Source organism: Chamaea fasciata, unplaced genomic scaffold, assembly GCF_029207755.1.
Source record: "Chamaea fasciata isolate MVZ Bird 193981 ecotype frontalis unplaced genomic scaffold, bChaFas1.0.hap1 SCAF_5, whole genome shotgun sequence".
Taxonomy (NCBI): Eukaryota; Metazoa; Chordata; class Aves; order Passeriformes; family Sylviidae; genus Chamaea; species Chamaea fasciata.
This window is the reverse complement of record NW_027094090.1, coordinates 44,383,590-44,400,251: the sequence shown is the minus strand read 5'-3', so window position 1 is coordinate 44,400,251 and position 16,662 is coordinate 44,383,590. Positions and strand designations below refer to the sequence as shown.

General features: G+C 40.5%; 1 protein-coding gene across 2 annotated transcripts; it reads right to left on the bottom strand.

Annotated features, from left to right (window-relative positions):
• Positions 1-1,554: 1,554 nt before the first annotated feature.
• MRPL42 (mitochondrial ribosomal protein L42) lies at positions 1,555-10,347 on the bottom strand. 2 transcript variants are annotated; one of them, XM_066183374.1, is made up of 6 exons: positions 10,238-10,347; positions 8,982-9,134; positions 7,134-7,197; positions 6,159-6,243; positions 4,707-4,870; positions 1,555-3,457 (listed from the first exon to the last, which is right to left on the bottom strand). In XM_066183374.1, the coding sequence occupies exons 2-6, from the start codon at positions 9,061-9,063 to the stop codon at positions 3,412-3,414; spliced, it is 441 nt and encodes a 146-aa protein (XP_066039471.1). In that variant the 5' UTR covers positions 9,064-9,134; positions 10,238-10,347; the 3' UTR covers positions 1,555-3,411. The 2 variants fall into 2 exon arrangements, with proteins under 2 accessions (XP_066039471.1, XP_066039472.1); XM_066183375.1 differs by lacking the exon at positions 10,238-10,347 and adding an exon at positions 9,514-9,570.
• Between the last annotated feature and the right edge of the window lie 6,315 nt (positions 10,348-16,662).

Here is a 16,662-nt window from a genome sequence, read left to right as displayed (position 1 = left end):
GGGGAAATGAAACAGTCATGACACTTGTCACATGGGTCCCATTACTGCCGCACTGTCGACTCATTTTTTCCTCAGCCTGGGATGATGAAGCTTTCCTTTGTCTCTGAGACACATTACAAAAGCTAAAGCAAACAGGCAAAAAACCTTTGACCCTTGAAATCCAAGCCCTTTGGGAGGTGCTAGGGAGCTCCTTTCCCCGCAGTACTCCCGAGTGTCGCTAAGGGAGGAGCCCAGGCCGCCTCTCGGGCTTCCCGCAGAGCGCGGCCGCGGTCCGGCGCTGAGCGGTGCTGCCTCCCGGTGGTGCCGACACAGCCTGCACAGCAGCGCCCAAGGGAAAAACCCCTCCTACAAGCATCCGTTTTGTTTCAATCCGGGGACGACTAGAGGAGGGAAAAGAATTCTTTTCACTGAGGCACCGAGATTAACTGAACTGCGATTTAAATGGTCCGAATTCCTGTTCGGGAGCACTGGAACAAGCTACCCAAGGAAGTTGTGGAGTTTTCTCTGCAGACATTCCAAATGCACCTGGCGACCCTGCCTTAGCAAAAACGTTGGACAATACGATCTCCAGAGATTCCTTCCAAACCTAACACTTCTGTGATTCTGTGAATAAAGGGCAAAATTTTTGATACGTAACTGAACCAGTTTTCAAACGGCATGCAGAACAAGCAAGGCCTGAGGAGACTTTTGGTGAGACATTTCGAAAACAAAAATCCCTCACCAAGATGTACCCAATTTACTGAGCAACGAGCCTAAGACGCTCGGGAACACTCAATAGCTACTAGATACAAAGCAAATGGCTAAGTGCCAAACTTGGATACAAAGTGCCAGAACACACTTAACATTGGGAATTTTATGCAACTTAAGTTTTAAATTACAAAGAGCAATGGTAACAGAAAACAAATTCCAAACTTAACTTTCAAAATTTTTTTTTCATAGAAACAGAACAATAACCAAGTGAATGAATTCTGAATTCCAAGTTTTCAAGTGAAGAGAAACAAAGACAGTTGTTTGAGACCTAGAAAGCTAAGAAGAGAGCTTCAGATTACTGTCGGAGTTGTATTTTAATTGTCATGCCTCGGATAACCCAGGAAAAAGATTTAGTAAAAGAAAATGCAGTAAGATTGAAAGCAGCAGCACAATGTAGGGAAAGATTTTAAAACATCAATGTTGCGAATTATTAGCAGAAGGGCACAGGGTACATGTAGTGAACATGTGTTTTAGAGAGTTTCCAGCCACTTGTCAGAAAAGGAAGTACTTTAAAGATAGCAGCCACGCACATCATAGATTTTTAGCTCTCAAAATGCCTGAAAAGCATCCAAAAGTGTTTGGGAAACCTTGTGAAATCCAGTACTTCTACAGTGATTGCGGATGTTTGATCAAACAGGGTTTGACAGGCAAGAAATCAGACAAATGTCATAAGAGAAGGTTTCTCTGTAAAGCAAAATTCCTTAGCAGCATTAGGCAGCAATAAGCAAAAATATGGAGGAAAAAAATGGGGGGAAATAATTGTAAGTTTAAATTAGTACAAGGATATCTCTTCTTACACTGGAGTGAAGTCAAATGGTGACAATTTAATGCACTGGAACGTAACAGAACACTACACAAAATGTAAACTCACTTATACACTGGAGTTCTTACCAGGCACCACAAACTGATGAAAACACCAAAATTTGTTGTACTACAAATTACTACAATCTATTTAAAAAGTTACATTCCAGGCAGAAAAAGCCACGATTATGTTCATGTGATTGAACTTACAGAGTTAAGCAGCCATCCTTCATAGGGACCCTACAGACATTACTCCACAGCAGCAGACTTACAATGTGAGCAACACAGCAGCAGACTTACAATGTGAGCAACACACCAGTAATAGGGAGCCAAAGTCACTTGGCTGATGTCAGCTTGAACATGGACTCTGATATCTTATAAGCACAACAGAGTGAAGGAGCAAAACGATTTCATGCTCTGCCATGATAAACCATTATCAGCTACCCAGCATTCAGAGTTAAAAATGCACTGGCACTAGTTTTCCATAAAAAATTCCACAAGTATTTAACAGCAGTCTTTATACACACATCCAACATTGCTTTTTTCACAAATAAAGGATGTTCAACGGAAAAAAAGCGTTATTCATTAGTATCTTTAGGAACTAACAGTTTCTCAACTGAGAGGATGAGTGGTACTCAACTTCTAGCAAAACCTGTAGAAAACACACACTGGCAAAATTACACTAGACTAACAGAAGAAACAAATCCCTTCCCAGGTTATTCAAAGTGCTTTGGAAGGGAAATGCAATAAAAATACATGATGTATATGAGATAATTATTTCCTGATTATTCAGAAGGATCTACTAAGAAGGCTTTATGAAGTCAGTGGGATCTCTGCAGCGGCATAATGTTCTAAGCTAGCCCTTTCTATCAGAGGGCTGATGCCTACAACTGTAGACTGGAACAAAGGGTTTTTTTCCTTTTCCTGAAAGAAAAAAATGCTTCATGACAGAATATTACAAGAGGAAGAACATTTAAGCACTACAAAATGCTAAAGCAATGAAGTAGAATTGGACAGTTTTTTTAATTTAAAGCATTTTATGTAATAAAGGGTCAATCTTTCCTCTTTGGTACGCTACAAAGAGCAGTGATTACCTTGCTGGTATAAACAACTTCTACTGTGCTACAGCTATTCCAACTTAGTATGAACACAGCATCCTCACTGAGTGGTAGCTGGGGTGGGATTAAACAAACAAACAAAAAAACCCCATGAACCACAAATGCATACAGAAGTTCTCAAATGATTTAGAAGGGCAAGTTACTGTGTCTTGGATGCTAAAAACTAACCAAGTTGGCCAGTTTTCCATACACAACAATAGGCTTAAATACAATCACTTGGCTGATGTAGAATTAAGCATGGGAGCAGGTATCTTGCAAGTGTAGCAGAAGAAGGAAAACTATTTAATTGTTTACACAAATACCTCATATAATATTTTTCATAAATACTACTTCATTAATACTTCAGCATTCAAGCTCACCTGCAGTTACTAGATTCCTAAAGAAAAAAAATATTCTATCCCACTCAAAACCGCCAAACCCAAACACGTCCATTTCTAGACTTCCCATTTTGACACAAGACTTGCATGGATCCACCTGACCAATGATGAGCCTCTGACCTCTTGAATTTAATCAGAGCACTCCATCCCTGTTACATCCTGTTCTAAGACTAGTCCATTTGCTGACCAGGAATACGCAACTGCCTTCACTGACTCCCTGTTTTGCCATTTCGTTGTTTCTAGTAGAAAATAACAGTCAAATCAAGTTAAGCATGTTCTGTTACAGCCAAACATGTCACTTTCTGTAACTTTTATTTCCAATCAAAATTAACAGCAAAGTCCTGATGAACAAGAAGTTATCTTCCTTATCGGTCTTTAGGAGGATTAGGATTCTTGCGTCTTCTATGATACCTAAAAGAAAAAAAATGTTGCAGTGAGTGCAACCCGTGGACAGCCTTTATTTTCGTAGTATTTCTGCCCCCAGTGAGTGATCTGAGGTCACACGAGGAAGTGAAATACAAGATACACAAGCACAATCCATCACCACCCATTAGATGTCATCTCTGTTGTTTGTGGAGTTACATAATGCTACTCATTTCTATTGCTACATCTGCTACAAGCACGCAATAATCCAATCAGTTTTACAGCTGAATAGGCACAAAGACTGCTGTTTATTCTTAATCCTTTGTGTGAAGTTAATTTTATTACATGGTCAGCCTTCCCTTTGGCTAAAATGATTACTATTTAACAAAGATGTTCAAAGGAGCTGTGCCAGACTGTATATTAAATAGTGTAATATTTTGCAGAAAAACTAAAAAACAGATTCTTCAGAACAAAAAATGATCCATACTTTTCTCTTAATTATGCATGCTAAACAAGGCAGATCCTGTCTGATCTTCATTAAAGTGACAGCTACCCCTTGGTCATAAAAGTCCTACCATTCTATTCCTTTTATCTACCCCCAAAGCATATTAATTAAGAAGTTTTCTGTGGACAACAACAACAAAAAAATCGCCTATAGTATGTCTCCATCGCCATAAAATTAGCAGCTATCGAAAGATGGCATAACATGGAGTGGAGGGAGTAACGCACACCAGAATGCTGCTTTGTTTACATTAGTATACCTGAACAAAGAGTTCCTCTTTAAGCTCAGTCATGTATATGTGCACCTCTCCTCCTCCTTGATTTCTGAATACAAGGCACACCAAACAGCACTTTTCACCATTCCAAATGAAAAACCTTTACTACGCCTACATATGAGAATCAACCCACTGAGGTTGCTAAGGAATAGGCAATGCATGTTTCCAAGCTGTATTTGGTTATGTCCATTGAGGGTATTTTACATACTAGACCCTGTTATGGAACTTCAGTAAATGACTTGAAGCAGTACCTAACTGGATGTATGAGAAATTTCTACACTGTCACATATTTTACATAAAAAAGTGGCGAAGTCTATCAAAGGAGCAGTGTTAAAAAACTTCCTCATTAAATACAGTCTTCCATTTACCCAACACTGCATTGAAAATTTTATGTAGCAGCCCAAATGCTAGAGGTATCTTATCTGACATGACTTATCCTAGGTTGAATCTGGTCATTAAGTTATTTCTGTATTTCCCTTTACTTCCAAAAGGAACAAACAAATCTAAAAGAGAATACTTACTGTCCCACAGGATACCAGCGATGTTTTGTTGTGTAAAACATTTTGCTGAGCTCTTCAATTGTAGGACCCCTTCTGTTCTTTAACTCTTTTTCATTCAATCTGGATTTTAAAACTTGATCAAGGTTTTCTTCTTTATTATTCATTGGATCTGGCCGTGGTATGGGCTAGCAAAACAGTAATGTATATATATATGTGTTTCTCCTTGTTTTATTTAATTGAGGAAGTCAAAAAGCCAAGCTACATAAGAGTAATCTGTAATGCTTTCTAACAGCTGAAACCAAAAAAATGCAGAAAAACACCTGCAATTGCATTGGCTGTTTATTGTCCCCACCTTCCCACTCTGAATGAAACCACACCACCATGGAGCAGGTGTCTAGACACATCTATTTACCCTAGGTGCTACAGCTGATGACCCTACCCCTAAAACCAGCATTCTTGCAGTCATTATTGCAGATCTCAATCTTACAATTCACTAGCTGAATCATCAGCTTCAGTTCTACTAACACAAAAGTATCCACATTATTCCCAGTCAGAATTTTATTCATAGCAAGCATCATCATTGCTAAAAATCTTTGAGAGGACATGTACCTTTGAGAAGAATGTCACTTCCTAATTTTTAATGCCACAGGTAAGACCAAGTTGTTTGCTTTCAACTGGAAATGTAACTACTACCACTATTACAAATATTTTTCCTTGTTTTAGCCTTTTACTCCTGTTTTTCTTGAGGCAAATGCAACTGACAAGATTTAAAAATACTGCTATGTAATTTGCAGGCAAAAACTGCAAAATTGGTTTAGGTTTCAAGGGAGAGTTTTCACACTGGGTACTTCAGCAACACAGCTGCCAGCTGCAATATTTTACTAGCACATGAGAACTGGAAATTCAAACAAAAAGTGTACACTAGAAAAATTTTTCTAGGTGTTAAACCACAACACTAGATTTACTTTTGTCAATCTAAAGAACACATTAAAAGTACTACTGATAGGTAAAAATCAATATTTAAAGTTCTTTGTGGCTTTTATGAACTCTACTGAATGGAATTTAAAGTTCCACTCGAAAACAGTAGCAGGAGTATTTCTTTGTATTCTCTTGCCCAGTAGGACATGTGAGCCATAACCTGCATTCCAATCACCCTCTCTGAGTAGGAGCTGAATAGACAGACACTATTTTCTCTGTAGTGCACAAGTCTTTTAGTGCCTCGTTTAATTCTACCAAAGCTACTGTATGCTGTGATATCTGAGATTTTCTCACTCTGCAACCTTCCCTCAATTCAACTCAGAGTAAATTCCTCCTTGCGGCAGCAGCTATATTCATCAGTCATTTACTTCACAGATGTGTGGATCACACACTAAAAAGTATTTCAAACTAAAAAAGATGCTGTAAACTCAAACCTATGAACTACTAAATGCATTTACAAGAGTAAGAAATATTAATGTGCACACTTGGACATACTTTTGTATGCTCGTATGGAATCTCAAGCGAAGGGTGGTAGCAGACAATTGTCTTCAAATCAGATGTCACTGCAAGTTCCACTTTGCTATAAAAATTAAAAAAACACTCAGAACTTTCAGAAGTACTGAACAACTGAGCAGCCCAAGTATCAAAGAAAACTGGATTTGACCCTCCATTAATGACTCCTTAGTAATCTTCTATAAAATAAGGGTCATAAATATTTGATCCAATTTTTTGTTTCCTCAGCCTTCTTCCTTTTTCTTTTTCGATGGAGAGGAAAAAAGGGCTAAAATAAATTATTAAAATAGCGGGAAATATGAGTTGAAAAAAAATCTTCAACACTTAGATAGTTGCATATAAAACTCTAAACAGATGGGGATAATGACCTCTAGGACAACATGCCTTTACAAGATCTATGGCATCTGTAATGAAGTAACAGGAAACAAAGTTCTGTTTGGGGCTCCAACTTTTCTATTGTGTAAAAAATGCTGAACAAGAAGTCCTACTATGAATTTCATTGTAAGAATTTTCTCACCTTCCTTCCCCTTCCCATGACACATTAAGCTTCCTGAAACTGTCGATGACACAAATTCAGTGTTTCTCACTATATTTGTATCACCTTTTCCCATTTCTACACAGGTTTCCCATGCAGCAGCACAAAAATACCCAGACTTTGTCCTAACGACAAGCAACGGAAATGACAACTCGTAGCTAATTTTGCTCTTCCACAAACAAAACTCCAGGGGGTCATCAACATGTTCAGAATGAGTCCTGCATGACTTTTCATTACATTGAAACATAACTTCACAATGATTACTACTGGAGACAGTACTTTAGCTAAAATTATTACATATATCCAATATGGGCAATAGATGTGTTTGATCCCATTATATGATGATTACACGGCAAAGAGAGAGAGCAGCCCTGGAATAAATGTTACACGAAAAGGCCACACACCAAAGCACATTTACATACCAGTTGTAGTCTTCAGGGAGAACTGAGTATGTAGATTTATGGCAAGCATGATACACAGCTCCGTCTGCAATAAAAACCCAAGTAAAGAACTTTGATGTAGAAACAAGCAGAGCTGTGCCCAATTAAGAATGTTTACATTTTCCATTTTCATTCTGTTTTAAGTATTAATGGGGGATAATAATAATTTTCAGTTTTAGATTAACAAAACCAAAATACTGTCTAAACTGAAGTTAATTTTAGTACTTAGCTTTCTGGCAGTGCAATCAAAAAAAAATTAGTACGCAGGCAGCTGTGGCCTATACTTACCTTCCTAGTTGTATTGTTTTCCTGAGTAAAATCACTATTTGAACAAAATACCTGTAGAATTCACCATTAGGAAATATTCTTTATATATGTAAAGAACATTACCTTATGACTTAGAGGGAAGGTCATAATTTCATTCATAGCAATATTTATTATAAAAATCAAAAGGAGGGGCTTTAATGGGATATGTAGAGAAATGTTTTCCTCATAAGGACAGCCAACTACGGGGATTGAAACCCAGGCAGGTTTGTGAGTTCTCTGTCCTTGGAGATTTCTAAGACCCAGCAAGCCCTGAGCAACCCAATGTGACTGCAGAGCTGACCCTGCTTTGAGCAGGAGCTTGAATCACAGACCACTCAAAGTTCCTTCCCCGTGGTTTGATTCCCATTTTTTTAGAGAATCATAGAATAATTTAGGTTGGAAAAGACTTTTAAGATCACAGAGTCCAAACACAAGCCTAATATAAGGTGTTCAATAGCCCCTCACACAGGAATCATCCTGTAGGCATTGCCTCCCACAACAACGCAGGTATACACACCTAAGGCGGGCCTGGAGTTGACTTCCACTGAGCACCACCTTCCTTTACTGCCGGAACCTGACACAAATCCACATGGAAGTTTCTGTGCCCAGTGAAGCTTTTTAAACAACTACACTTCTAGAACAGAATTATGATCACAAGAAACAAGTCTTCACATGTTCTGAACTTTTTCTTAAGTCATAGAAAGGTTTTGGCTTTATCTGACGTTGTTTTATTTACACTATCTTTTAATACAAATAGGATCCTTCGTGGCTGCTCCTAGCAGAGCGAGAGAGCATTCATTGTGACAAGACTGCAAAGGTTGAAAAAACCAAGAAGAAACTTCAGTGTAGCTATTTTCCACTCAGAAATATTTTAGATGCACATTCTTAAATTCAGAATTACTGTTAGCACTTCCACTCTCCAGTTCTTCTAACTAAACTATCCTTAGTCATTAAGCAGTTGAGTTCTGGTAAACTGCAACTAGTTTGCATTTTTTCCTAAAATTTCTTTCCCTATCTTGCCCAGTTACCTCTAAAATGCAACATGTCTATTCTATTTTCTCCATTACTGTCTTTTCTACCACCTTTACTATCTTCCCCATGTCGTTCTATGGACATCTAAAACACGGACAAAAATCTAAGAAATAGTACTGCCTGTTTCTATGTGTTCCCTGTTAATGTTAAGTAAAGAGATTTTTCTGTAGCCTTTTCTTACCACTTTTCTAAGTCTGAGAAAACAAATTTAAATCTTCAATGATCAGTGGTAAGAGGGGTAGTATTTACAAGCCAATCAATAAATTTGGGGAGCATCCTATTTGGACCATGAACACTTTAAAAGCCCAAAAAAGAAAAAACAGATATAGATATCCTTTAGATTACTATTAGAACAGAGAAAAGACTAACAGACTTGATTCTGTTCAAATAGAAAAATCACTTCCATGCTTCCATTACTTTAAACAGTACAGGAAAGAGGCTCTCAAGGAACAAATTTTTATATAGCACTTCCACAACTTCATCACTACTTACTCTGCAGTGGGACCTGCTTACAGGTTGCTACTGAACGCATCCACAAGAGGCTGGACCATGCAGTTCTAAGTGACATTGCCATACTGACAGCAGAGAGGAAACCAGTCCTGGACAAGATGGAACTCAAAGAACCTCTTCTCTGCAGAACGCCCTCTGAAAGAAACCAGTTTCATAACTATTCAGGATACAAAACACTAATAATTCAATTTCTTTAATATCTTAAGAAAAAAATAAAACTTGTGCAACATAATTCTTCACTGTCAATTGTTTAGAAGTCCTTATCACTTAAGATAATGGTATCTGTCTTCTTAACAGTCAAAAGTAGCACAAGACTTTATTTACCCAGAGGGAGTCTTTGAAGGTTCAACTTTAAAATAGCTTCCACGCCTGTGCTTTCTCAGGGGCTACTGGTACTCACCCACCTAGACTTTGCATTCTTCCTTCTGCACACTCCACAACATTACTTGTGAAATATGTTTCTCTTGTTCACAATGTAAATATCATCACCCAGTACAAAACCAGAACTATTTACAAACAACACTCGCTGCAGTTAAAAAACTCTCTAAATGCAGTTAATTGGTTTCATCCATCCCAAAAGCATTACACCTAAAAACTAAGAAACACCATTTAGAATACCTTAAATGTTACCCAAAATTTCACAGAAGCAGAAAGAGATGTTTTCATTGTCTACTGAAAAAAAATGCTTTAAATAGAAACTTATAATGAACCCTAGAGAAACGTAACTGGAAACAGTTTAAGGACATACACTACTAAAAAAAAAATAAAAAATCAAACCAAACAAACAAAACAAATAAATACAAACAAACTACCAAGAACTCTTTAAAATGTTTGATATTTTGTGCTTCAGAACATCACCAGAAATGTGCACTTGCCGATTTCGACATATAATTAATTATTCAGCATTCTTTTTATCTGTGCCAATGCTGCGGAAGTTCGGGGAACACCAACACCCACAGAGCTGCTCACAGCTTGCCCTCAAAGGCTCCTTAACAAAAAGGGTGCGAGGAACGCGGCGGATCCCGGTCCAAGGACAGGGGTCAGGCCGCAGCCCGCTCCGGCGCCCCTGCGAGGACCGCTCCAGTTTGAATGGGAACAGTCCCATCCCTGAGACAGCGCACAGGAAACTCCACCGCGTGTGCCAGCGACACGCGGGAACACGAAACCGGAGGCTTGAATGAAAGAATATATTTAGCATTTAAAAAGTCACTAATCCGTCAAAGCAAGCAAAAGAGTACCCGCTATAAGAGTTCTGAGCGTGCCGCACAGGGTTCAGCCCCTCCGAGGGTACGCAAAGTGTCCCCGCGGCCTCGCCCCGCGCCCCCCGCCGTCACCGCCCGCCCCGGCTCGGCCCGGCCCCGCCAGCGGAAGCGGCGCCGCGCACCCGTTCCGGCTCCGGCGGCGGCTCGGCCCGCGGCACGCCGGGACTCGTAGTGCGGGCGGCGAGCGGCACCGGCACCGCCTCCGCCCGCCTCCCCTTCCGCCCTCAGCGCTGCTTCGGCACCGGCCACAAGCCCTGAGACACTTCATAATAATATGGTGGCAGGAATGGCTAGGCCCCGCCGGGCCAGGGGAGCAAGTGGACACACAAACAACAGATTCACGGGATCAGTTAGGCTGGAAGAGACCTCTGAGATCATCCTGTCCAATCTCTGACCCATCTATCCCGACACCTAGGCCATGGCAGTTAGTGCCACGTCCGATCATTTCTTGAACACCTTCAGTGATGGTCACTCCACCCTGGGGAGCCTGTTTCAATGTTTAACAGCTGTTCTTGTGGAGGAATCCCTCATTATGTCCAACCTGAATGTCCCCTGGCTTGAGGCCACTTCCTCTTGAGCTGTGGTCCACAAAAACTCAGATTCCACAAAAACACACCCTGGTGTGCAACAAGCCAACCATTAGCCACTGTGGACAACGTTGCCACAAGTTGTTCAAGTCCCACCTTATTACAACCTCTTCTCAGGTAGTTGTAGAGAATGATGAGGTCCTCCTGAGCCTCCTCCAGGCTAAACACCCCCAGCTCCCTCAGCTGCTCCTCACAGGACCCTTGGTCAAACACACTGCCCGCTCTGGTGGTCCCCATGCTGGGAGGGTTTGGGGAGCTCAAGCCCAGTGGAGGCACTGAGGCAACCTCGGCATCGGCAGCAGCTGTTCAGCTGAGGGAGAGGGTACAACACCCCAGCAACAGGCAGCAGTGCACCTGCCAGTCCTGGAAATATGCCAGCGTGCCACAGTCTTATATTAGCTGCAAAACAACCCCCTTGAATCCCGTAATTCGAAGGGATATCTCTAACATTATTGGTTATTTCACAAGCTTGCAAGCACAGCCTGCTTGCTTTCCAGGTTAAATTACACATTGGCTGCAGCAGCTTCCTCTGTTCAGGCAGACAGATCTTCACAGTACCCGTAATACTCTTCCACAGGGAAGGCCTGTGGATTTTATGTAGATGAAATTGCATGTTTCCAATATGCAAGGCATACAGAAAACTCACCTGAACATCCCAGGCACACTGCTGATCTGGGGCTATTTGCTGTACTTCTTTCATAAACTGAGTCACAAAGTGTTTCAAAGACACAGTTGTATTTACACAACATTGATAAAAGACAAGAAGAAAAGACAAAAATCAATTGTCTGACCTGCTGCTCTAGCATCTGAAATGGCTCCAGAACTTTAGGCATTTACACATCCATGAAGCCTCTAAGTCACATCAGCAGACTGTGTCTCCACTCCTGTCACAGCATTACTCTTTTGGAGACTCCTGGATAGTGCCTCTGGAAAGGCTGCAACCTCTTCCAGATATCTTCCAACAATTGCATCTTTTCTAGTCAATGACTGTGGTGCTGCAATTTCGTGCTGCCATCAGTGAAAGCCTCACAATTTCAGAGATGTTTTAACTTTGGTCTGTAGTTGCAGAGTTGTAGTTACACTGATAACTTCCAGCAGTATAGCAGAAGTATAGCCAGTAATCAGTAGTCAAGAGCTGATCACTCCCAGTATCGCTGACAAAGGTTTCTTCTTGAGGATTTTTCTATACAGAGGAAGATGGAAGACATCCATTTGGGGGCTCCCTGCAATATTAGATTCATTACACCACAGAAGAAGGGGGCAGAGATAGGTCAAAATGTTTTACATACTACTTAGAGAGATGCAACCAAGGTGAGAAATCACAGCCCCACTACAAAGCTCCTCCAGAATTGTGGAGATAAACTCGCTTTGTCATTCCAGCACATTTCTGTGTGCAGATACAGAGGCATCTGATCTAGGCTCATGCCCTAAACAGAAGCAACACAGTTCTATGTATTTTCTGCTGTGTACCAGCTCATGATTCCCACAAGGAAATCCTTGTACTGGGATGAGGGCAGCATCCTATACAATCAAGCAATCATCCAATACATGCAAGACAGTGGTTCTACTGATGGACAAATAAAACACTTTGAGAATTTTAAACCCAAGGACAGTGCTGAAAAAATAAAATGGTAATAAACTGTCTGAAACAAGTGCACTCTGGAAATGAAAAGAAAGGAATGGATCTTCATTTAAAGATCTTCATTTAAATAGAGTGTTTACCCCCTCTATTCCTATGTCCATAGGAATAGAGGGGGTAAACAGTTATTTCAAAGTCAGTTTTGCCAGGAGCAGTTTGTGACAACGTGGAAACTGCTCAGGATTCTTGACTTTCTCCTGGTCAGCTGCAGTGTGACACACCTGTATGCAAAAGCAATGTGTGCTGCTTGTCTGTGTTTGTGTGTGAACCTCTGACAAGCATATTAGGCCTTGATTTCCTTCCTAGGAAATACTAGGTAAAATTAAGGCTTCTCTGACTATTCTTTAAGATGCTTATTGTCATATCTTCATTAAAAGATTTCCTGAACTTAGGGAAGAAGATGACTCCGGTTGACAACTCTGATTCCTAGCTGCTTTCTCAAAAGGGTATTGTTCACCCATACAGGAGACAAAAATTTTTGCTGTGCAGTGGAAAACCTGAAATTAACTCCCTTCACAGGTGGACACCACTGTAAATTTCACCTGTTTCTTTCTCCAGTACAAGACACTCTTTTTTCATCTTTATATGGAGCTGCAACTCTTAAAAAGAAATTAAAAACCTCCCTAGCCCCGTAGAAATTGTCTCCCAATAAAAAATACTAAAACTTGATATGCTTGAGTATATTAGTCATGATTACAATATAGGACTTACGTGCTGCTCCTACGTTACTGTTTCTTACATCAATTTCTTTGCTTTAATAAAGACAATTTTTTACTCTTCAGTGCCGTATGTACTTCCTGAGGACTGCATACAGACACATACTTGCAGATGCATGTGCTCTCCTCAGACCAAGTTTGAAATAGTAGAGTTTCTAATGTTCCTGATGAATGTGACCCACAAGTCTCCTAATGGTGGGATTTTATAGGCTGGTGGCATTGAGTTGTTAATGACTAAGATGCTAATTCATTAATGAGATTGCAAAGATCAACAAAAGCTTTAATTTGAAGCTACAGTCTGTACTGCTTGTTTTCAATGATGCATTTTTTTTTCTGTAAGAATTTCATTCTGGAAATGTGCACTTTTAGAACATCCCCGCAATGGCAAATCTTGTAACTTAAATCCTAGTTCTAAAAAGTTGCAGTTGAAGGTGCCAGAGAACTATATTTTTATTTTTTAAAATCTGAACCACATATCCTGTTAGGCTTCCAGGCTATTTTTAGGTAGTTTCTATAAAAAGAGTTTTAGGAGATCGTAGATGAGGTCTACCCCCTCCCTGATGCATAATGTTCTGCAAGTGTATTCTTAGCAGCATGTTCTGACAGATTACAGCCTTCTAAAGGGAGATGGGAATTGCTTAAGGATAGCTCAGGAGCGTGACTACACACTTCTCCAGCATGTCTGGAGATGGGGTTATTAATAACTGCCAAGGCCCTTGCTTGCCTCAGCAGCTTGCAGAGAGCAAAGGGGGGAAGTTTCTCAGTCTGTGTTGGCTCAACAGGAAGGTTGTTCTGTTACCTTGTTTCTAGGTTGCTCTCTTACTGAAGATAAATCATCAAAGTGCTCTTACTCCAATAGGCAGTTACAAACTTCTTCAGGAAATGCCCTAACTGATCAGATGGTTGAGCTATAGTTAGGCCACAGATGCTATGCAGTGGTGAGGGCAGGACTGTGTTGGTTGGCTCTATTTTAGAAAAACAAATTTATAAATCAGAGATATCATCTGCACTGGCGTGGGTTTTGTGTGAGCAGTTGCACACACACACAGCCCTTCTGAGAAATGGAAAACTGGAACCTGGCTGTTCTAGCTCTCTTGCTGCAGTGGCATATTTAGGAAATTGTTACTTAGGAAAATCATTCAGTCTAGATCGTTGGCAAACTGAATATAATACACTTTTATTTTTTTCATAGAAACCAATGCTTCAAAATATTCCTAGGAATAAGCATTTGTCTTCCTTTATTTCCTTTTAAACTGGCAAGGTACTGCACGATCATACCTAGAACTGGACCTGAATTTGTGAATGGATGGATGTGTTTCATTGCAAAGGTTGTGTCATAACGATGGGGATGGATGGGCTTCCACTCCTGAAATACTGTATTTTAATTTCTATGAGGTTATCCTATAAATGTAGAAATCAAATTTCTAATGAGACACTGTAGTTTAGTTATGGTCTTAATTCTCAAGTTTTCTCAAGTCATGTTGTAGACAGACAGATTTCTATGTTGTAAGTCAATCTGTAAACACCCAGAGTAAACACCAAGGCTTATGTCAGTAGGCCCTCTTCATTCTTTAGCATATCTCACACCATCTCATCACTGGTCCATCCTGTTACTGGTAAGGAGGAAGCTACAACTGTAAATAACAGATGACAAAATGAAAGTGCCTCAGCAGTCATATGCAGCCTAAATAATTTGTGTTCCTGTTGATTACCATAGTTCAAGGAAACAATATTATGTCTCTATTCAAGCAGCCACTTAATGAAAAAAATCAAAAATTACTCGCTACAATGAAGGCTCCTACTCATAGCATCCCATTCTGATGTTCTAAGTTTGTAAAGCATATAACTGGTAGGGTTTTTTTCTTCTCTCAGTACAGTTTCACCAGTCCTGCCAGTTCAGGTAATTCTGAAATTGTCCAATGACACTTTAAATTACTGCTAAATGAAAAACACCGCACTTTTGTGCCTTAGTTTCTCCCTTTGTACATAGGCATCATAGCAACTCTTGTGAAATTACCCTGTGATTTACTGAACATTTTTAATATAAAATTTGGATATTACTGTGAGAATTCATTCTGTATGTGTACATACATACATCTGTTTTTGCTGTAGAACAGATTTTCTACAATACCTGCCAAAAATATAGAAGTGCTTTTATGCAAAAATAATGAATTTGGGGTTTGAATGAGAGTTGCAATTACAGTAAATCTTCTACAAGACTGCAAAGAAGGATAGGAGGAGCAAATAAGATTAGTCAGCCACAGGCTCAGCTGGCCTGGATGCACCCACTCAGTGAGTAATTCAATGACAGCAGAAGCTGTCACAGGAAGATGGTCAGCAGCTTTATTAAATTGTTCTGGGTGTATTAATTGCCTAATTGCAATGACTTCTTTACCTTTCCTGCCTATAGTAGCATAATAGGACAATTTTTGGTGAATAAGGTTGTTGCTTAACTTTGTTCTTGGAGCCACTGTAATCCCAGCAGTGATGTGACAATCACAGATTTGTGGGAGGAGGGTTGTGCTCTCCATCCTGGCCTTTGCAGTGGTGCGGAATGGGTCACTGCTGCAGGAGGGGTGGTCCTACCTCTGCACCAGCTCCTTCTGTTTCCTGCTGCTTCTCTTGTGCCAGCTCTGATGCCTCAGTGAGATGGTCAGAAGGGTAACTTAGCCCCCAAAAAACACAATGCAACAACAACCTCCTATACCCCAGTAGATACACACCAGTGGCAAGAGTGGATCAGGAATATAGGGCAGGGAAAGGGAGCAGGACCCCAGTGCTTGCCTGCAGCTTCTCCAAAAGGCTAAGGGGCATCCAAAGCTGAGTTAATTACTCATGAATACTACAGAGTGCAATTTCACTCCCACTTCTATTACCTTTTGTTGTCTGGGGCTTGCCAGACCCCACTGTAAGACAAACCAATTCACCAATCCAGCAGAAGACTGAATGGCTGTTTTTCTGCCAAATTAGTGTATTGCATCAGCTCAGCAGAATGAACAGAGGGGATAATGCCATGTGTAAGGAAGGAAGGTAGAAGGAGTGAGATGGTAAAGGGAAGAAAGAAGCCCTTTTTTTAACAGATTGACTCAGCTGTTTGTCTAACAACCTCACATATGTGGTTTCACACTGTCCCTAATGCAGGGAACTATAGACAGTCCTTTTCTCACACCCTCAGGCATGGGTTCCTGTCCCCTTATTTATGCCTCACCTGTACAACTGTGTGGCTGCCTGTGGTCCACAGCACCTCACTGCTCACCCAGGAACCATTTGTTCTTTTGATCAGCTCATCTTAGGTGAGATCATGCTGTGAGCTGAGGGAGCAGCAGTGTGTGGCAGAGGAGGAGGGCAGCAGCCCTCTTTAGCAGCAATGCAAATAAAAAGGGATGTGCCCTTGACATGAAACTACACACTCAATAACTACTGTGGAGGCAGGCCTTGGTGGAGTTGGGCTGTAGGAAT